Here is a 22011-nt window from a genome sequence, read left to right on the forward strand (position 1 = left end):
CAGTGATTGAAATAAGCACTTGGCTGTCATGTCATCAAGTCGCTGCACCAGAGTTTCTTCTTCATTTTATGTTTTTAGGAAGAATTTACTCAGATTGGATTCGAGCATGGAACCAGTGGATTGATGTTCCAGTGCTCTACCTAATGCTTGCATTTTGCTATCAGCATTGAGTCCACTTCACAAATAGCACGATCCAGCATTATTGAACCTTCGTTAAAGCTATCATAAAAAAACAACGGACATTGATGCTTCCAGGATTCGAACCTGAGCTTCGGAATTGCAGTTCCAGTGTTCAATCCAAGTAGCTAGAATCAAATATATCTCTGGATATTATACAATGGTATGACATTTGTGAAATAACAATAGGATGTAAGTTGCAGCTAATGAAAACTATTTGTCCTTCTTAAGCCCATTGTACTGAGGACCGTTGAGGTTACGACGCCAAGCCTGTACCATCTGGTGCTGCATTACGTCTACCGTGGGGACTCCAACGTCAAGGGAAGGCTGACCATTACACCCTCCAATCCAGACCAGGGTAAGGTTGTCGTGAAAAGTACGTAACGCAATCAGTTCCAGGCCGGTTTCAATAAAGAGTCTGGAGTTAATGCAGTTTGTGTTTCTGAAGAGCCCAAGTAATAATTATTGCCCAATTAATGTTACAGCAGAGTCAGTATATCAGGCTGTGTCTGAATCATATGGCTACTGCCGTAAACAACACGCGCTTCTGCGGATGCCACTGGCTAGCCACTGCAGCCACTTCCCATAGACTTGTGTGTAATTGCTGGTCGTAGCCATGTGTTTCGGACGCGGCCTTTACCCAGTCCAGGAATTTTGCTGTCCCCGTCTTTGAGAAACCCAATCATTAAGTATTACCCAATCAATAATTGTGGTCCAGTCAATAAATAATTATTGCCATATGAGTATTGCTTCTCGTTTAATGAATATGGCCAACTATTAATTGTAGCCCAATTGGGAATTATTGCCCAATTGAGAATTATTGCCCAATTAATAATTATTGCCCAATTCATAGGTATTGCCCAATTCATAATTATTGCCCATTTCATAATTATTGCCCAATTAATAATTATTGCCCAATTAGTACTTACGGAAAATTCACTACTGTTAAGTTATGGGCCAGTCACTAACTACTCTCCAATCAACGATTCTGTTTTTAGGTTCGGAACAGTCCAGCGATGTCCTGTTTGTTGCTGGCCCCGATCCCCAACTGGTAACCGTAGAAGGCGGCGGCATGATCAGTCCCTTTGTGCTGAACCCCGGTACCTGGACTGTCACAATTGAGGCTCCAGAGGGGGTCCTGCTGGTAAGCTATCGTACTGCTATATTTTCGCAAATAATACAATGTTTTCATGACGTGAAACAAGTTGGAAGTTGTTGGAAACCTGATTATTAATACTTAAAGGTTATGGATACCATTTTCAAAGTTAAAAAATGATATATTCAGTATCAAAATGCTTGTTTCTTCAGTTTTTTAATTTTGGCCCTCATTTTATCAGAAACAGTCACTTGACTCAAAATTGTGCTACACTCATGTGGACAATTTGCAAATATTTATTTTCTGGGGAAAAATATAATATTTTTTTTAAAGTACCACACCGGAAAGAGGACTTAATTGACTTTTGCTTCATATTCTAGGATTATCTGGTCTTGATCCCGTCTGCCTACTACGAGGCCACCATCCTACAGCAGCGTGTCTCCGAGCCTTGCATCGCGGGCATTCACCAAGAAAGGTCAGACACAATATAACTTACGTCTCCCTTGGCATTGTGTACTTGGACGATGTTGGATACAACAACTGATATCTGCAGTTATTGGAGATTGTGCTTTACTGAAAATCTCCGACCAGCTGTGCTAAAACTGAATTGGATGTTGCCAAATGCATCCGTGAAGCAGACCATTTCTAAACCGAGTGTCTCAAAAATGAAAAAAAAACATTCCTCTAAGGCCAAAAAAAAAAGTCTCCGGTTTCTGGTATGGAGCTTGCCCAAAAAGTGGTGCGGCGACGCGGCTTTTTTTTTTTTTACCTGATTTTTTTGCTTCAAATGTCGGCTGATGACAGCAAATGGTGCCCGACTAAACTTAGTGCAAATATATGGGAGTTCAGAGAGGCCACATAAAGCTTATTCTCGACCATAACCCAATCTAAAAACACATTAAAATTGTGCAGCAGCAGGATTCCAGTCAAACCAGTGAGTTTGGCAGTTTTGAGACATCATCTTTCATTGAAAAAAAAACTTTTTCATTTTGCCGACGCGCATGACTACGGTGACGCGCGCGCATACCAGAAACCGGAGACTTTTTTTTTTGGCCTAAAAATACTGTTTGTATTATTTTGGAAAACGTACCATTTTTTTGTAAATCCATTTGTAATTTTGCACTGGGCCACACAGTGTGGATTTTAAATGAATAAATCATCATTGAATTGAATTGAATTACTGATGGAAACATGCTTAGGTTTAGTTGAATAAGAACATTTGCATTTGTGTACTCATTCCCCCACAGAGAGAGTTTACTTCAAATATCACCCGTCTATTGTGTCCACCGTATTTCAACTTAAATTGTATATCTTTAAACTCGTTGTCATTACAGATGCAACTATTACACCTACCCAATGGCTGACTTCTTCTACGTGGTCCGTGGAATCAATGGTTACTATGAAATTGACAGCACCAACGTCCCTGCCACGCATTTCTTGGACCAGGATATTCTTCTGGAGATTGGAGTCCCTGATCTTGCTGTCATGGATACCCAACACGTGAGTACAATAAGGAAAAAATACAACCCCTGCCTCACCCTATGCCCTACCCCATACCCCAGCCCATGCCCCATCTCATACCCCACCCCGTGCCCCATCCCATACCCCATCCCGTACCCCACCCTGTGCCCTACCACTTGCCCCGCCTCGTGCCCCACCCCGTGCCCCACCCCATGCCCCCACCCAGTGTATCATCCTGTACCCCACCCCATGTCCCACCCCATGCCATTACCCATACCACACCCCATGTCCCCACTCCCACCCCACCCCCTCTCCAATCCCCCACCCTTCCCACCCCATCCCTCTTGGTCCCTCCCCCACCCCATCCCTCTCAGCCTCTCCCTCACCCCTCGCCCACACCCACCCGTTTCCCCATCCCCTTACCTCCATCCCCACCCCTACCTATACCTACTCCCACCTCCACCCCTCCCCCACCACCTTTCAACCCCCTCTCCCAGCGCCTTCCCCAGCCCCACGTTTTGACAAACCTGAGTTATGAATAATTCCACTTTTTCTCTTTGTGTTTTACAGAAGAACATCTTGCTGAATGTGCCCATCAGCGAGTCTGGCGACTACGTCTTTGTCTATGAATACTATGGTGGAGGGCCGGGAGTCCAGACCGGCACCGTGGAGGTGCTGGTCCAAGGAGGAACCCAGCGTGGCTACATCAGCTTCTTTGACTGTTCATTCCTGTAAGTCTGCCAAAATGAACCAGTAATATTAATTGGGGGAGTCAGGTTGGCGTAGCGGTACTTTCCTCGCCTTCCACCGCTGTGACCCCGGTTCGAATCCCGGCCGGGCCAATATGTGGATTGGGTTTTCAGTCCCTACCTGATTCCGTGAGTTTTCCCCAGAATATTCTTCTGGGCTTTTCCTCCCACCTCTGAAACTGTAATTTCTTCTCATTCACTTCTCTCTACAGCTTTCTTCAGGCTTTCGAGCTTACAGTGCCTAGGGCGCTATTTGGGGAATTCTTGGTGTTAGTACCAGAAGTAATTAATAAATAATAAAATAAATAAATAAAATGATCAAATGTTCCTATTTTTCTTTGTAAAATTAGTTTTCTTAGTTGTGTAGTGTAATGTTGAAGTGAAGTATTAGGTAAGCGTATTAAAACTTTTCAGCGCAAGTTATGTGATTTGAGAGATTAGTACTGGCTTTGACTAATATGAATTTTTATCAAAAGTTCTTCATATTCTTTCATAAAAGAAAAATGAACTATGCAAAACTTTGTATGAAATATAAAAAATTACACTCCTAATATATTGTACAGTAGTAAGCTATTGTGACTGTGCAGTACAGTCACCAAAACGTTCAACATAACTATAACATCCTGATCGTTCTTCAAGGAACCTTTCTAAGGAACCTTTGCAAGGAACCTTTGCAAGGAACCTTTCCAAGTTCTTCAATATCCATTCATTGTACTGACTAATTTGGTACTGGGGATAGCCAAAGTCACTAAACAATGTGGTAAGGACAGGGTTAAAACATGTAATACTTTTGATTTTTTTTTTTTTGGCAGTTGCCGTGCTGTTGTGGTGGATTCTGACGGCATGCCGATGGTCTTCAACATTGATCAGCCTAACCCTTACGTCCGATTGATCCTGAATGGCAACCCCGACCTGATTGGAATCGTAAGTCTCTCCATCATTGGAAAATCTTGACAATTCAATGATATTTAAGTTGCTAGCTTTTCAAAGTACATGTATCTTGGTACACTTACTTTTAATCCTTGGTAATATAATGAAAGTTTTCATCAAATTTGTATTTGTAAACGATGAATTCATCGTTTCCCCAAAAAAAATTGAGATTGATTTATAGGTGTAAAAGAACAATTTACACATAGTTTTACCCCTAAAACTTTATTTGGAATAAATTAGTGGGGTGCTTAGGCACAGTATTCACTTTGTTCTGGAAAAAAAAGGTAAAAAATTGGAAATTTGATAATTGCATTTATTATGATTTGATCGACTTTTTCCAGAGCCAACTCATCGCTATCCCTGCCCCTAAGTGGTCCTATGACTTTGTCACCCCGGCTCTTCAGTGCGTCCGCACAGCCGACGGAGAGTAAGTACATGTTACTCTTTTTTTTTGTAGTCTCTCTCAGGCAGATATACCTCATGAGGCTGATGATTTTTTTCTGCGATTTCCTTGGCTCAAAACAACTTTGATTATTTCCAACCACGACCCTGGATGGAATTCTGGTTATTCACAGAATACTTCCCCAAGCTCTTGTCAGTGCCCATTCAGTGGCAATTGAGGTTAAGAGGCTTGCCTATGGACGCAGCACATGGCCACCTACTAGATTCGAACCCTCGACCTTCCAATCACAAGTCAGCTAATGCTGGCACTCATTCGATGTCCAAGATAGTCACAGGAAATTGAGGTTAAGAGGCTTGCCTATGGACAGAGCACATTGCCACCTTTAAGATTCGAACCCTTGACCCCCCGATCACAAGTCAGCTAATGCCGGAACCCATTCCTTGCCCTGGATAGTGACAGGCAATTAGGGTTAAGTGACTTGCCCAAGGACACAGCACAGTCTTACCCCAGGTGCTCTGTTAACAAGTCATGAGCCCTACCCCTATGCTGCACTCCTCGTATGCCTTGTTTTAGTGCAACTGTGAACTTCTCCCGTTGAATATAAGCAAAGTGACGGATGTTTCTAAATAACGAAGCCTTTCCATACATTTTTTTTTTTTTAACCCATATTTTTTTGCAGGTGCCATATCTCAACCTACCCAGTCCCGACTGGTTCTGTATGGATCGACAAATCTGACATCGACGCCGACGCCCCACTCCCGCCCAATGTCATAGACAGCGATATCACCCTGCACTACGTCACAACCGACGGCAGTGGTTCGGTAAGAAAGATAAAACGCTAACCTTAACCCTTTCATTACCACACTGTTTATTGACTTGGCTCTCCCTAGGACCAAATTGTTTGCTCAGTCATGCGGAAATCAATAGAGCGTGAACAAAATGACCACAAGTCCAAAACTCACTTTTTTCAACCCAGATTTTCACTGCCAAGGAGTGATTTAAATCATAGGTGTTGTGTGTAAAGTTTGTTCCTTGAACCTTACTCTTGTATGTGATGTAAAAATGAAGTCCATATGTGTAAATATAAGAAAGTTATGCCTGTTTGTTCATCTGGTTCCATTTATCAAACTGCAAGCCATTTCACCACCTGACCAAATGGCACTCCATTCCTCAATTTGTGCGTGGATACTTCTGAAGCACTTTTCTCATTTTTTTGTAATGGTAACACTATGAATAAACTACACCATTAGGACGATCCGAAAACACTCTTTCAGCTGGTATATGGTTGATGTATGGGCAGCCAAACATATCAACATGCCGCCTTTCTGAAAAGTAGTGAATATATCTGTGTTGAGGGTGTTCTGTGTGTGGTTTCCTGGTCGACTAAAGTCACCCATTGGAACCAGCAGGGGGGTTCTTCTTGTCGACAAAAGTCGCCCATGGTAAGGAAAGGGTTACCCATTCCAAAAACTGCTGAAATCCATCACCTGGTTTGGCAAGATTTTTTTTTCAAGTTTGACGCTCCGGCACACAAAAAAACGGTCACTTGGAACCAATATTTGAAAACTGGGATTTTAGGCTCATTGGAAAGGACATTGAATAAGTTTTACAATGATGTATAGAATATGGAAATCGGACAAAATCTGACGGAGTTACAGCTATTTTCAGGTCCCAATTTTTAGGTCTCGGAATTTTGTTTTTAAAATTGAGAATTTTGTCGTTAAAGCTTCCCAAATGAATTCCTTAGGTAATTTACAAATTAACTTCACTAAATGTGAAATGTATTCATTATTCTAGCTTCTAATGCCCAAAATTTCGATAATTTTGCCTAGGTGTAATGTTTTTTAGGACTGAATCTCAAAATACAGCCATGGGACTTCTGATTGGTTTTGTGTTAGTGGGTCGCAATTTGCATTGTTGTTGGTTCCAAATTGTCACATACTTCTCTTGAGGATCCAATATTGCACTGATCATTAATTTTACAGCTTTGAAACCTGCAAAGGGCCGCTCTGTGCACACATCGTACCGAGACATACTGAGCTTTTTCTCAATTTTCTCAAAGAATTGTCCGTTTTTTTTTTCTTGCAGACCTCGGTGACTTACGATAATGTCGATGCCCTGGACGGACGCTACGTCTATGTAGTCCACTACTTCCAGCCGACCGGGGCCACGATGGACGTCAACTTCAACGTGCTGGGAGAATTTGACGGAGAAGGTATCAAAACAAGGATTTGCTGTTATTTAGTATTGTCAGAAGAGTTTGAAATGAAGTCATCACTGTTCAATCACAAGTCAGTCATATGTCAAGCACATGTCAATCACAAGTTGATCATATGTAAGTCACAAGTGGATCACAAGTTGACTACGCGTCAATCACAAGTGGATAACAAGTTAATCATAAGTGGACCACAAGTCAGTCATAAGTCAGTCACATGTCAAGTGGCTGTTCATCCCCAGTGACTTGATGTGACAAGACCTGTGACCAAATATTCCTTTGTTTTCACTTTCCCTACATTACTTTGCTTTTCGCAGGGTCTTTCCAGGCTGGATACTGCCCTCACGTGTCGGGATGCCGCGCAGTCGTCACCCGGCCCGGTGACGGCAGTTCGACCTTTGACCTGTCAGGCACAGGCCAGGGCTACTACATATCACTACCGGACGGCAGCGATGGCGAAATCTGGATTGTAAGTTTAGAAACTTTGACGCCAATTTTCAAAAAAAATCTTTGCCCTGCCTGAGAGAAGACCCTTTGATTTCAGACCAAGGGCCAATGTCACAGAGCTGCTAAAAAAAAAAAACGAGAAGCATTTTTTGAAGGATTTGGGAAGCAAAACTGCTCACCATTGATCCACCAGTTTGCCATTTCAAAAAAAAATTGAATAGAATTAGAAAATATTTGTTATCGTTTTGAAAAATGTTTGGATTTTTTTTTTTTCAGGACTATGTCATTGCCATTCCGGAGAATGACTACAATGACGATGTTCTGACCGAGGATCCACAGGACAGGGCGGGAGAGTTCATCCGCAGCTGTGGAGAAAACAACTTCTACATCAGGTAACCACCTCCCCCTTTGCCTCCACCCCCATTTTTTGCTGCACCTGAAGGGCCAGCGTATTGTCTTTCGACTGATTGACTGACTGACTGATCGATTTAATCACTGATTGACTGAGTTTACATTTGTAATTGATTTCCTAAACAGAAAGTTTCGAGTCCATCTTGAGTTCGTAAACTGGGTGTGGCAGAGATCAACAAATTTGAGATTAGAATCATTTGCCTGGCTATCAGTCATCATGGCAAGACCTGGGCCCAATTTCATAGAGCTGCTTAAGCAGAAAATTTGCTTAAGCACGAAAAAACATTGCTTAGTAAAATTAGGTTACCGGCCAAAACTCCATGTGATGTACATTGCTTGTGACTGGTATTTAGCTGTTGTTTACTTAGCATAACAATCGCATGGAGTTTTGGCCGGTAACCTGGTTTTATTAAGCAAGACATTTTTGTGCTTAAGCAAATTTTGTGCTTAAGCAGCTCTATTAAAATTGGCCCCTGGGTTTCATGCTCAAGGGCAAATGATTCCAATCCCAAAATACGTCAGTTTTTTTTTCTCTTCACAGCATGCATGATTTTACTCGGCTATAACACAGCTGAAAACGATCAAGGCAAGGGACTTGGTCACAGTGTCCAAAAATGTTACGGTGATCAATTGACCATTGTGCAGTGATGCGTTACTGAAATTAAATGTAACTCATAAGGGTTTGGGCCAAGGATAAAAAGTATCTGCACAATCAAAAAATTTCAAAATTGACTTCATGGTTTTGTAGCTATTATAGTCAGACGGACCCTTTTTTGGGACATACTGTACAATCGCCACTCTTGTTATCATCCCTTTTTTCATTAGTCCCGACGGCAGCGGTTTCTGTCGTGAAGCCACCTTCTCCCTCTCGGCAGACTACAACAACGGCGCCCTCCCCTGCGAGTGCGACCGACAGGGCTCGCAGAGCTTCAACTGCGAACAGCTGGGCGGACAGTGCCAGTGCCGGCCCAACATCGCTGGTCGCCGCTGCAGTCGCTGCAAGATCGGCTTCTATCAGTTCCCCAGCTGTCAGAGTGAGTTTCGGCTTTCAAAGTTTATTTCTGGGTTTATTGCGCCTCATTGATTTTTATAAGCAGTTTACGTGGAGTGTTGTGGCCTCGTGGTTAAGGGCACTGAATTCGTGGTCTGCGGGTCAAGCTGCAGGTTGTGGGTTCGAGTCCAGCCTGGGGTCACTCATTGCTTCTCTCCACCCAGGAGTAAATGGGTACCTGTGAGGGCAGAGATGGTTATTGTGATTGAATTAGCTTCCTTGCGCCTAACAGGCTGCATCGAACTGTATACTCCCCAGGGAGCTGAGATGGTATATGGAATGTTTAATTGGCCCAATGATCAGGGGTAATAATAATGTAAACGCTTTGATCTTAGTTAAAAGCCCTATATAAGGACCTGTTATTGTTATTATTATTATGCACGGTTTGCTTTTTTAGGAGGAGAACCCACTACCACCAGCTTATTGGTACGAAGTCTTAACCCTCCTATGCAAGCATACATTCTGTGCCAAGAAATCCTTTCAGTTAATATTACTGAAGTGACTGTTTTCAACAGTTAAAAATTCCGTGCCTACCTGTACATAAAGCATGATTGACTGGCTGTGACTGTTTATGCAACTTGATACAGCTTTGCTTTGACTGTGGGTGATTGATAAGCCAACTGTGCTCACAACTTGCCTGCTTTGTCTGTTCATGGTCTGTTGACTGAGTTTGACTAGTCACAGTGCTTGCTTGACCTATGATCTGACTGCTGGTGACTAGCCTGTGTTAAAAGTATAGCTGGGGAAGTGGGTGGAAATTCTGGCTGTCTGTGGTTGTTTAAATAGTAGGAGAGTTAATCATTCGCCCAAGTTTACGAGTTGTGGTTCGAGTCCAAACCTAGTTAACTTGTAAAAGCTATATTTAACAAACTATTGAAGCACTCTAGCAATTTTTATATTGCTATTGAAAAGGGCCAAATCTAATATTAAATTTGATGAATGGACGATCTTAAGTTGATTTGGGGTTATGTTGAGGCAGAAACATGGCAATAAATTTATACAGAGCTACAGTGGTTTCTGAAATATACAAAAAAGACTAACCACGTTTCTTTTAAGAAAAATTACTTTAATGAAGAAAAACCAAAAAAAGCTTGTATTTTTGATCAACTTTTTGTCATTTCTAGGGTGTCGGTGTCGGTCGGGAGTTTGCAACGAGGTGACTGGAGAGTGTATCTGCCCTGATAACGTGGTCGGTGACAGCTGTGATCGCTGCGCTGACAGGACCTATGGGTACGACCCGCTGGTCGGCTGCGCAGTAAGTCAGAGCTTTTAACTATTCAAATACTTCACACAAATAATTATTTCCTACTGATTGGTCTTGCTTGGTCTCCTAATTTCAAGTACAAAGAATGTAATGTTAATTTTGTGTAATGCTCTTTTGAACATTTCGCTAGAAATTGACCTATTGCTGTTTACAAGCTAGCCATGCCCCTTAGACAATCCTATGGAAGTTTACGTTTTGTTTGTCTCAGATTTTGCGTGTTCCGCGTCCATTTGTACGTCATGTAATCGGACGGTATTTCTCAAGCTGTGTTGACGTGATTTTTCTCGTTAGGTTGATTGTTGGCATAGAGTTGACTTAAGTTTGGCTTTATTAATCCCTCCAGATTGCTGTATTTTTGTGTAGTCTTTACTTCCCCTGTGTGAATACTTGGAGTTATTTTTGCTAAGAGAACGGATTTGCATTCCTAAGAGAGGAAGCATTTGTTTACTTTTTCAAACACTCCATTTCATTGACAGGAATGTAACTGTGACGGCAGGGGTGTCGTTAATGGAGATTACAACTGCAACGAAAACACGGGCCAGTGCAAGTGAGTCAGATAGCCGTTCAAATTTTCAGTAAATTTTTTTATTTTTACCAAGTACTTGTGCTGGCGTGTTATTCCAACTTTGGAACAGTTCTCAGCTTTTTCTATTCCATGTTATGTTTTTAGATTAGTTTTCCACCTTAAGGCTTCCCTTGCCCCCTCCCAACTCTCCTAAAATATTTGTATCCCCGAAAAACCCCTGAGAGATTCTAAGGTTCCCCCTGCAAAAACAAATGTAATGGTAAGAATTTGACCATTAAAGCCAGAGTCCATTATTTGCAGCTATCCAAAAAGTAACTGGCGTAATTATTGTTGAAAAACATACTTGGTTGTAAGATAGTAAGGGGACTAAACTCCCTGTGAAATTATACTTTCTGGCAAGCTGTCATTTTGAAGAAATCAAAAAAAAGAAGGCCTTTCCAACAGTGCTTCTTAAGAAGCACCGTAGGAAATCCAAATTAGTAGTTTGTTTTGTTATTCGGCGAAGCCCGCGCAAGCATTGGCATGAGGCACACGCGCGCGCGGTTGCTATAGTTCGTCGGATCAGTGCGCGACATCGCATAGCTGCAATCGGCTCAGTGAGAACGTGTCTCGGACGCTGAATTCAGGCCCAATTCAAAACATGATTCAGCAACTTTTTATTTGAAATTGAGATCCTAGATTGTTGTTTTTCTCGAAAAATACAGCTAAAGCTGAGCTGAAACTTCATCCGGTTAGTTGTTCAGCACCTGTCTTTAGATCTTGAGCATTTTTGTTGCTTCAAACGAACAAAATGCACAAAGTACAAATGATGGGCTATACCTTTAAGGCTGGGAATTTAAGCCTTCTTATTGCACTCGAGGTTATCGTCATTCTCATGACTGTAATGTTTGAAACCGTTTTGTTTTGATCTTGATTAGGAAACCAGTTTATTTCAAGATGTTGAGTCTGTGATATGCAGATCGCCGGACCATAACTTGTATTCGTATCTCAGTGTACAAAATTGTGAGAACTCACTGACACAGGCAATGAAGAGAGGCCATTCCGGGGGGCCACACATCACTGGAATCCATATCTCATACCACGCTGACATCTTTTGTGTTTTTTTTTTCACCAATCAGCTGCAAGGCCAACATCGGGGGTCGTCAGTGCGACCAATGTCAGCCCGGATACCACCGCTACCCGTTCTGCGAGTCCTGCTTCTGCGACGTGAGCGGGACCGAGGACGGCATCTGCGATCAGACTACTGCCGAGTGCCTGTGCAAGGTACGGCAAAATATTCAGTCACTCAAAAAAGTCTGAAACCTTCCTCTCAAAATAGAAATTCCTGCGATCAGATGCATCAGACTTTAATCTGATCCTCCGGCTCAAAACCAGTCGGAAGTCGCACGGTCGTATGTTGAGATACAGCCTATAAAACCCGGAATATTGATGAAAATTTGTCCTAAAGAGTTAGGACAAGTGATGAATGTATACTCCAAGTTTCATTTTCATTGCTTTCAAACATGCGTTGCCGATGAGTTCATTTTGGGAAACTTTAACCACAAAATACTTTCCCAGAGGTAAGAAAATCGTGAAGCTATCTATATAACTCTGTCAGATTTTGTCTGATTTCCATATTCTATACATCATTGGAAAGCTTTTAATTCAATGTCCTTTCCAATGAGGCTTGAGCCCAAAATCCCAGTTTTCAAAAATTGGTCCAAGTTATCAGCAGTTATCGTGCCAGAGGGTCACAAGTGTGATGTATATGTTGCACTTGCAGCCTGGATCACGGTTGTTTGTTACCCCAAACAAAGGTAAATCATTCTTGACGTTTGTTATTTTCCAGGAAAATGTTGAAGGTGTTCAATGCAACCAGTGCGAGCCGGGCACCTTCTACTTGGAAGCTTCCAACCCTAAAGGCTGCATCAGCTGTTTCTGCTTTGGTCACTCCTCTGACTGCCGCAGCTACGGCCGACCGCGGGAAAAGGTACGATGTTTAAATCCTGCTACCCTTTTCGGCTCGTAGCTCAAACAGGATGAGTCAAGCCTAGTGAAGCACATCCCAGTACACATGATATGGTATTCAATAGAGGTCAGAATGACTAAAGACGTCTTGTTGTATTTGGATTTTGCACAAACCTGTGTTGTGTTCACTTGAGCAACGTCTCTTTGTTGTCACACACCGAGTTCATAACACATCTTTTCTTGTTTTTCTTCCTCCAGCACATCGACATGGCCGGCTGGACCGTGACCAACATGAAGTCGCCCCTGATCCGAAGCGTCGGCAACCTGGTCAACGTCTTCGTCGGCAACGTCGGTACGGGCACCGACCCCAACCAGGCCATCTACTGGGAGGCACCGCCCAGTTACCTAGGCAACAAGGTCAGTTCAATGGTCATCCTCAGTTAATCAAATCTCACAATGATTCTGTCATCACAAAGTTGTATTCCCCCGTAAAACTTGAGCTCTTCTTCCAAATTTCTTCGCTTTTAAACACAGGTTACCGGTCAAAATGTCATACATTTTACACTGCATTTGACTGGTTCCCTGATAATTTTTTGCATTGATTCTATTTTTTTTTTTCTATTTTTTTTTTTTTTTCTAATTCGCAGTTGACTTCTTACGGCGGCAAGCTCGAGTTTACCGTTTCCAGCAATGGCATCCCCGAGAGAGGGGACTCAACCTCCAGCCCGCTGCGCAGGCCTGATGTCATGATCACTGTAAGTTGCACTTAACGTTTAGTTTTTTAGTCCTGGGTAAAAGGGCAAAGACATAAAAAAATTGGGTATTTTTTTTTTTATTCTTGCCACATTGAAGTAAGTTTTTCTTTCTGGAATTACAGCAACAGCACCATCTTGTGTTACAGAATATCACTAACAATTCTTAAAAGTGAAAAGTTGAAAATGGGGGAAAAAAGTTGCAACCTGACGCCACTTCCACGATCGTGTACAAAGTCTATGGAGAGTCAAGCAAATTTTCTAAGTATTTCCTAGCAAAATTGGAAATATTTCTCAGTCCAAGATTCATGTCTTATCATCATTTCTTGCAATGAATGACCTTCATTGAGATGATACATGAAGGAAAAGTGGCGTCAGGTTGCAACATTTTTTTCCAAAAATGGCATTGTTCCACTAGTTTCACAAAATTCAGAGGCATGAATAACTGTACACGGAGTTACCAAATTCAATTCATTTTAACCATCTCTACTGATGTTGTTTTGTCTTTGTTACCAGGGTAACAACATCACCATCATGTACATCAACGTGGAGCAGCCGCAGAATGGCCGGCCTCTGGACATGTCTCTCGAACTTCTGGAGGTAAGCCACTCCCGCGGAGTGATTAACTTCAGCAGGTTGCACAAAAGTAAATTGCTAAAAGCTGGTTCGTTCTTCACGCGAATGTGAAGTGAATGTGACGTCAGGAAACATTTGCTGCAAACTCTGACGGAGTTGAAATATGTTCAACATTTGCGAATGACCAGTGCGAATACCTGCCGTGACTTGACAAATTCGCGTTCACGTTTTGCTTTCACGCAGAGTATGAACGGGCTTTTAGTCTATCGGTGAGTAACGGATTGGACGCCATTATCATTGAAGAGGCGAAGAGGAAGACAGCCTAAGAGATGGCGAGATGAAATCTCTGATTTCATAGGGAAGAAATGGAAACAACTGGCAAGGGATCGAAAAGCATGGAAAGTTAGTGGAGAGGCCTTCATCCAGCAGTGGATTGAATTAGGCTAATGATGAATGAATGAGTGTTGTATTTTAGAGGACAGCAGGGAACAATGCCTTGTCCCAGCACATAATTCATAAGTTAGAATACAGGGTGAGTAAAAAAAAAAAAAATCCAAATGTCAGGACCATTGTTTTAGTGAAGTTCTAAATGTAGCACTTTCAAAATCTAGAATATGAAAGCCCAATTCATAAGCTTTCTTTTAGTACAAGAATCATTCAAATCACTCATGTATGTTTCAAGTTACGGACTTTTAAACACAAGCACCGTTTTAAAGTTCTGTCCACAGATCACAAAAAGGTAAGTGTTCTTTCAGCAAAACAAAAACAAATCACATAGGGATGTGTGTGAATTGTTTTCGTTTTGCTGAAAGAACGCACACCTTTTGTGTGATCCGTGGACAGAACTTTAAAACAGTGGTTGTGTTGAAAATTCCGTAACTTGAAAAGTACATGAGTGATTTGAATGATTCTTGTACTAAAAGAAAGCTTATGAAGTGGGCTTTCATATCCTAGATTTTGAAAGTGTTACATGCAGAACTTCACTAAACAATAGTCTCGACATTTGGGTTTCGTGTTGTTTGACTCACCCTGTACATGATCTTGTGTATTGTTTGAGTAGCAAGATGAGTTTCGAGTATTGAGTATTGTCTCGTTTTGTGGCAGGATTACTTCCAGTACAGCTTCTCGGCGCGGACGGTGACCCGCGAGGATATGATGATGGTACTAGCTGGCATCACGTCCATCCAGATCAGGGCACAGTATTACAACAAGATCCTAGATGCAAGGTGTGTACCGATTGCATTGGTTCAGAAATGAGATAATAGTCTTGAGAGAATCCACATCTCAACATCAACATTTGAACACTCTTTCTTTCCAAGAACCGTTAAGGTACGGAATGATCTTCATCAGACGCTTATCGATTCGACTTCACCAGCTGCTTTCAGTGACAGCTATAGGCAACTAAAATGAAAAAAAAAAACGTTTCAAAGTAAAATCTAGATTTCACTCCACTGGAGGCCTCCTTGTTAATTTCCCAAGCAAAAAAATGTAGGAGGTTTTATGTACATAGTTCTAATGAGCATGGCATGCTTGCTTGTGTGTTCACAACGTTCTTTGGATGTGATTTTACCATAATATTCTGTTTTATTATTCAACGACAAAAAATGCCCCCACAAAATTAGAACAAGGATAGAAAGGAAAAACAGTTGGATAGCCTGTATAACTACAGTTGTCCCAAATTTAATCTGGCTCAGAATCCATTTCTAACCTCAGTTATAAACTTAACATTGTCTTTTGCTAAAGGAGAAAAAAAAATACTTACAAAACTAGTATCGACAACTGCTTCCATCAAATAACACTGAGAATAGACATTCAAGGGTGATATTTGTATGTGATGTAATATTTAATGCAAAATTTGGATAAAGAATTTTGATTTCTATTTGTGCCCTCAGCCTCAGTGATGTCTCATTGGACGTCACCAGGAGAGATGGAGGGGGCTCCCCAGCCTACGAGGTGGAACGATGCCGCTGCCCTACTGGTTACACCGGTCTGTCTTGCGAGGTATATCCAACTGTTGTTTGTTCTCCCTTTGTAGTTTTTGTATGTTGTATATTGGAAAATTATAGAAAATGCTGGGACTTTCAAAACCTTGAGGCCATAGAGTATAAGTTTGTAATGCGTTGATAGCTGTTAGAGAGCTCTACTTTTTGTATACTTTTTTCTTTGAGTTTTCAAATGTTAACATTTTTCATTTCATTTTCACCCTAGGAATGCATTGCAGGTTTCCGTCGTTCCTCGGGCCAGTATCTAGGCACCTGTGAACCCTGCGATTGCAACGGTCACTCCACGACCTGTGATCCCGAGACGGGACGATGCTACGTGAGTTTGCAGTTTTCTTACCATTCAATCTGAATCTGTGGCAGAGTCAATCACAAGTTCTTGACAGATGAACACAAGTCAGTCTCAGATCAACACAAGTCAAAAACAAGTCTATGAAAAAGGCAGTTGTAAGTCAATCACTAGTCAATGGCAAGCCAATCGCAAGCCAATCATAAGCCAGTCACAAGCCAATCACAAGTCAGTCACAAGCCAATCTCAAGTCAATCACAAGTCAATCTCAAGTCAATCACAAGCCAATCACAAAGTGAATCACAAGTCAATCTGAAGTCAATCTGAAGTCAATCTGAAGTCAATCTTAAGTCAATCTCAAGCCAATCACAAGTCAATCACAAGCCAATCACAAGCCAATCTCAAGCCAATCTCAAGTCAATCGCAAGTCAATCGCAAGTCAATCTCAAGCCAATCACAAGTCAATCACAAGCCAATCACAAGCCAATCACTAGCCAATCACAAGCCAATCTCAAGTCAATCTCAAGTCAATCGCAAGTCAATCTCAAGTCAATCACAAGTCAATCCGAGTCAATCGCAAGTCAATCCCAAGCCAATCTCAAGCTAATTACAAGTCAATTGCAAGCCAATCACAAGCCAATCACGGAAGTGAATCTCAAGTCAATCACAAGTCAATCACGAGTCAATCACAATTCAAAGCTTGAATATGCAATATACTTAGTACTACTTACCAAAGGAATCTTTCATCTTTTTTTTTAAAGGAATCTTTCAATTTTTTTTTTTGCCTCAAAATTTGGGTATTGAAATATTTAGAAATGTTTAACAATTTTCATATTTTCTTTCAGGAATGTCAAGACAACACTGAGGGAGACAACTGTGAGCTCTGCAAAGTCGGTTATTTCGGGGACGCCACCAGTGGGTCTCCTGATAGCTGTAACATCTGTTCCTGTCCTTATCCTGACGAGACGAGAAAGTGAGTTTGTAAAAGACACTCACTTTAAATAATACAATGTATTTGTTGCTTTGAAATTAAATTACTGGCAACTTTCCAAAATATTGTTGTAGTTATGACGTCACATGTAACCCTCCTATGCAAACATACACTCTGTACCAAGTTGTCCTTTCAGTCAAAATCAATCAAGTGACTGTTTTTAACACTTAATAGCTCCCAGCCTACATAAAGCAGGATTGACTGGCTGTGACTGTTTATAGAACTTGGTACAGCTATGCTTTGACTGCAGGTGATTGATAAGCCAGCTGTGCCTACCACTTGCCTGCTTTTGTGGGTTGACTGAATTTGACTAGTCACAGTACTTGCTTGAAATATGATCTGACTGTTCGTGACTAGCCTGTGTAAAAGGCATGGTAGGGGAAAAGAATTGATTTTTTGACTATCTGTGACTGTTCAGACAGCAGGAGGGTTAATGATTATGAGCGGATTATCATGACATCTTGTTAATGCTTAGTTGTTAATTGTTAGGTCTACGGACATAGAAATTACTTAGTAAAGGCCGAACTTTTGTATCGAAACTCCTGTTTTGTATTCTGATTTGTTTCGAGCATTGGAAAGCATTGGAACTTAAGTTCATGATTCTTGCAAGTGGATCAGCATCCTGCGGTAAGGCAGCCTCCCGTGTTTTTACTTACAATTTATAATTGATAATGAGATTATTTTATCATTTTTGTCTTTATTTAGTTATGCCTTCACTTGTTCCATCGTGCCGACCGGCATGAAGTGCGAGTGCCTGCTGGGACATATCGGAGAACGCTGTGATGTGTAAGTAGCAGACCTATATGACTTACCGTCTGTTGGTCATTAGAGAGTGTTGTAGCTAAAGGCAGAGTGTATCTCAATTGTCGGTGTTTTGGTGCATGGTCAAATTTTTGTCGGCTTTAAAGAGGCACAAGGTCCTGAAATCCTCGAAAATGTCATGTTTTGGATTGTTTACTTAGCCTATTTCAAACATCTGGTTGAAAGGAAACCAACCTAATGTCTTACCGTTCCTGAGAAAAGACCAAAAAACCCGCTTGTTTACTTCGGACACGACGGAGCACGAATACGTTTTTTGTGTCGTTCTCAGTGTACGATATACACGTTGTGTGTCTCAGGAACAGTGGTGACCAATCACAAATGCAAAAATAGTGGTTTCTTCAACGTCCGCAAAAGACGAACACTTCACGAATGAAATCACAACTAGCATCCGAACAAAGCGAATTTATGGGGTCACAGAAGTGGACCCCGAAATTTGTTCTCGCACACATAATACAGGAATTACACAAAAACACCAAGTTTTGAAAGGATAGTTGTGTGGATGTTCAATCCTACTTTTAAATGTTATTTCCGATTAAAATCATTTAATTCAAAGGGGGTTTTGTAGCCCAATTGGGCTGTTCCAGGACCTACTGTTCCTGTTTCATTTTTTTTCCCCAAACAGATGTGACGAGGGCTACTTTGGCGACCCCAGCCAGCCCTACGGTTTCTGCCGCAAGTGCAACTGCAGCGGCAACTCCAACCCCAACGCCGCCGGGCCCGAGTGCGACCCGCGCTTCGGCAACTGCCTGCAGTGCAAGCCGGGCACCACGGGCATCAACTGCGACACGTGCGACCGGTGGTACTACGGCGACGCCGTCATTTCCAGGAACTGTCAGGGTGAGTTGTGGTGTCGTCTTGTTGGAGAATGCCAAGAAACAGTCGAATACCCCTACATGAAAAAGGGGTCGTAAAAACCACCTAAAATAAACATGTGTACTTGTGGATGGAATTTCAGCCCCGAATGTTAAGAGAAAAACTGTCCGAGAAGAGACTTTTTGGAATGTAGACTAGGAAGTAACCTGTAATACACCGGCATCCCATCCAGGGGGAAAAGAGATATTGTCAGTCCTTTCGTGCTAAGGCAACCAGAGGTAAATTCTGGCCCGACTAGAATTATGGCTCACAACAGACTTTGCTTTTTTTTTTCTAGCTCATGTTGGCCACAAATGCTGGAGTCCCTTCTTCAACTCAAGTAATAGGCAGTGTTGTAGTCAGATCCAGATCTATCGCAAGTCCATCTGACTCCATCACAAGTACATGTACTTTCATATTAGTTTCATAAGTAGATCACTCGCCCTTTCACACGTTTTCTGTTTGTTTTTTTGATATGTAGAGTGCCCATGCGATCGCTGCGGCAGCCAAGAGTGCGACGTCAACACGGGTCGCTGTGACTGCAAGGACAATGTCGTCGGCACACTCTGCGATCGCTGCTCTGTGAGTTGCACCTGCTTTTGTCATGTTTATACTATATTCATTAAGAGGATTTTCCCAAATAGAATCAAAGTCACCTACTATCCGTCTTAAAGCTGTCTAGATTTCAGTAGCTGTGTTGATGGATTCCAATGGATTTCCAATAAATTTCCGATGGATTCTGATCGATTCCAATGTATTCTGTTGAATTCCAATCTATTCCAATGGATTCTGATCGATTCCAATGTATTCTGTTGAATTCCAATCTATTCCAATGGATTCTGATTGATTCCAATGTATTCTGTTGAATTCCAATCTATTCCAATGGATTCTGATCGATTCCAATGTATTCTGTTCAATTCCAATCTATTCCAATGGATTCTGATCGATTCCAATGTATTCTGTTGAATTCCAATCTATTCCAATGGATTCTATCAGATTCCCATGTATTCCGATGGATTCAAATGGATTCCAATGGATGCAGGATTGTTAGTGTCCTGGAAAGGAAAGAACTACTCCAACTACACTCCTCAAGTGCCAATACCTCCAAACTCCAACAGAAAGTTTTGAATTTTTTTTTTGGGAATTGAGTACCGTCAATTTCATCTGATACATTTGGCTTCAAGGCCTCAAAAGTTGCCAGTGGGCAGAATGTGCCATTGGGTCACTGTTAAGTGGAGGATTTTGAAGGATTCAGGAAGACTCCTGGCAACAGTTTCCAGGGAGTTAAGGGGTGATGTAACTTTTATTTCTATCTCTTACTTTGCCGACGACCAGCCCGGCTTCTGGAATTTCAGCAGCTGCGCGGGCTGCTCTCCCTGCCAGTGCGCTTTTGCCTCGGAGAGCGGACAGTGCGACTTTGAGACCGGCCAGTGCCAGTGCAAGCCGGGGGTGGGCGGAGCCAAGTGCGACCAGTGCCTGCACGGACACTGGAACTACGGCTCCGACGGCTGCCAAAGTAAGTTTGTTAAATGCAATCGCCGTATCCGTGGAGCCGGTTTGCTAAGATTTTTGCAGAATGCTGTCAAACCTCCTTTCCAAGCAAAAATGGTGTATGATGCACATTGGTTATGACTGGTTGTAAACTGAGTTTTGTTAAAGCACGTAAATTTTGCTGAGAAATCTGCCGAGCAGTGCTATTGTAATATGGCTTTGATGTAAAACAAAAACATGCCAATGTCACGGAATCGCTTAATACGGTATTGCGTAAGCACAGAAGAGATTTGTTGTGCGAAAAGGTAGTAGTGAAGTGGAGATTTGTTTAAGCTTACTTTCCCCAAGCAAGAAACGGGTGCGAGTACACAATAAGCTTGGCCCGGTTGGGGAATCGCACTTCGTATGCAAAAAAGACGCGTATGTGCATGGATCAAAACAAAGCCGGTCTTCTGAAAACTTTCAGCAAGAGTGCATTTATATAACCACGGCAGGGCATTTGGAAATTTGTTGTCAACTTCTTTGGTCAATTTTCAGGGACAGACAGACCAACCGACCAACCGACCACCGAGTGACATGTACAGGGATGTGATTTCTCCGTTTTTCCCCGGAAATCCAGTTTTTGGCCTCAAAAGTCAACCCACGTGAATCGCGTGAATACGTCGAGAAAATGGGGAGGGGGTGTTAGAATGTACTAATTAATTATGCCGAAATTTACTTACTCTGTAATTTGTGATGTTCATGTATGTAGTGTATTCGGCTGGACGTGAGTTCACTTGTCTTCAGGACCAGACTGAGTATTTTCTTCAATGGCATTTGCACCTCGTGTGTAGGGCTGCGAGATTCATGTACATGTGCTTTTTGCATTCCCTCGCGTGCAATTATCCTTGCTTGAGAACAAGGTTTAAGCCTCGGATAGCACCACATTGCATCGAGAATCCAAAATTTTGCCGTAAATTTTCCGTTTTTTTTGGTCACAGACCAATCATCGAAGCTTCTGCCAGAGCTTAAAACAAATTAGAAGTGATCTTTTATGCTATGCACTGCTTGATATTGTGAATTCATATGCATATTCATCATTTACCCGAGGTGTTCCTTGTACCAAAGTCTGTGTTTTATTGGTTGTCATATGAATAGCTTGTAACTGTGAGCCACACCTTCGCTGTGACTCGGTCACCGGGGAGTGCCTGTGCCCGCCTGGTGCTACCGGAGAAAACTGCGAATTCTGCGAGGATCGTTACGTCATGACGGACGAAGGATGCCAACGTAAGTCACAAATCCTACCCTCTGAGGAGGTGATTTCTTATAAAAGGAAATTAATGATAACTTTTTCTTAACCATTTAATTGATGGCTGAGGAAGGTGTCGCCTATGTTAACGGGCGCGGTCACTTTATTTTAGGCGTGGTACCATTCATAGGGTGTTAAAGGGAAATGTTTACTGTGTATGGATGTGGTCACTGTCAGTGGGCGTGGTCACTGTCAGTGGGCGTGGTCACTGTCAGTGGGCGTGGTCACTGTCAGTGGGCGTGGTCACTGGCAGTGGACGTCACTGACAGTGGG

At 42.1% G+C, this 22011-nt stretch overlaps 1 protein-coding gene across 2 annotated transcripts in view; it reads left to right on the forward strand.

Annotated features, from left to right (window-relative positions):
- The window catches only part of LOC119728984 (laminin subunit alpha-like), a 78841-nt gene that overhangs the window by 23557 nt on the left and 33273 nt on the right, over positions 1-22011 (forward strand). Inside the window, exons 17-44 of one of the 2 annotated variants that reach the window (XM_038201459.1) lie at positions 409-535; positions 1176-1321; positions 1654-1748; positions 2608-2773; positions 3305-3465; positions 4296-4407; positions 4755-4840; positions 5496-5637; positions 6905-7031; positions 7349-7500; positions 7755-7870; positions 8715-8923; positions 10065-10195; positions 10681-10751; positions 11849-11993; positions 12559-12699; positions 12936-13094; positions 13325-13432; positions 13946-14029; positions 15110-15231; positions 15898-16006; positions 16214-16324; positions 17140-17267; positions 17991-18071; positions 18730-18944; positions 19441-19541; positions 20295-20475; positions 21588-21716. In XM_038201459.1, the coding sequence (XP_038057387.1) occupies positions 409-535; positions 1176-1321; positions 1654-1748; positions 2608-2773; positions 3305-3465; positions 4296-4407; positions 4755-4840; positions 5496-5637; positions 6905-7031; positions 7349-7500; positions 7755-7870; positions 8715-8923; positions 10065-10195; positions 10681-10751; positions 11849-11993; positions 12559-12699; positions 12936-13094; positions 13325-13432; positions 13946-14029; positions 15110-15231; positions 15898-16006; positions 16214-16324; positions 17140-17267; positions 17991-18071; positions 18730-18944; positions 19441-19541; positions 20295-20475; positions 21588-21716 (3655 nt within the window). Of the gene's footprint in view, positions 1-408; positions 536-1174; positions 1322-1653; positions 1749-2607; positions 2774-3304; positions 3466-4295; positions 4408-4754; positions 4841-5495; positions 5638-6904; positions 7032-7348; positions 7501-7754; positions 7871-8714; positions 8924-10064; positions 10196-10680; positions 10752-11848; positions 11994-12558; positions 12700-12935; positions 13095-13324; positions 13433-13945; positions 14030-15109; positions 15232-15897; positions 16007-16213; positions 16325-17139; positions 17268-17990; positions 18072-18729; positions 18945-19440; positions 19542-20294; positions 20476-21587; positions 21717-22011 lie in introns of both variants that reach the window. The other variant, XM_038201460.1, reaches the window with a different exon arrangement.

This window comes from Patiria miniata, unplaced genomic scaffold, assembly GCF_015706575.1.
Source record: "Patiria miniata isolate m_02_andy unplaced genomic scaffold, ASM1570657v1 HiC_scaffold_20, whole genome shotgun sequence".
NCBI lineage: Eukaryota > Metazoa > Echinodermata > Asteroidea > Valvatida > Asterinidae > Patiria > Patiria miniata.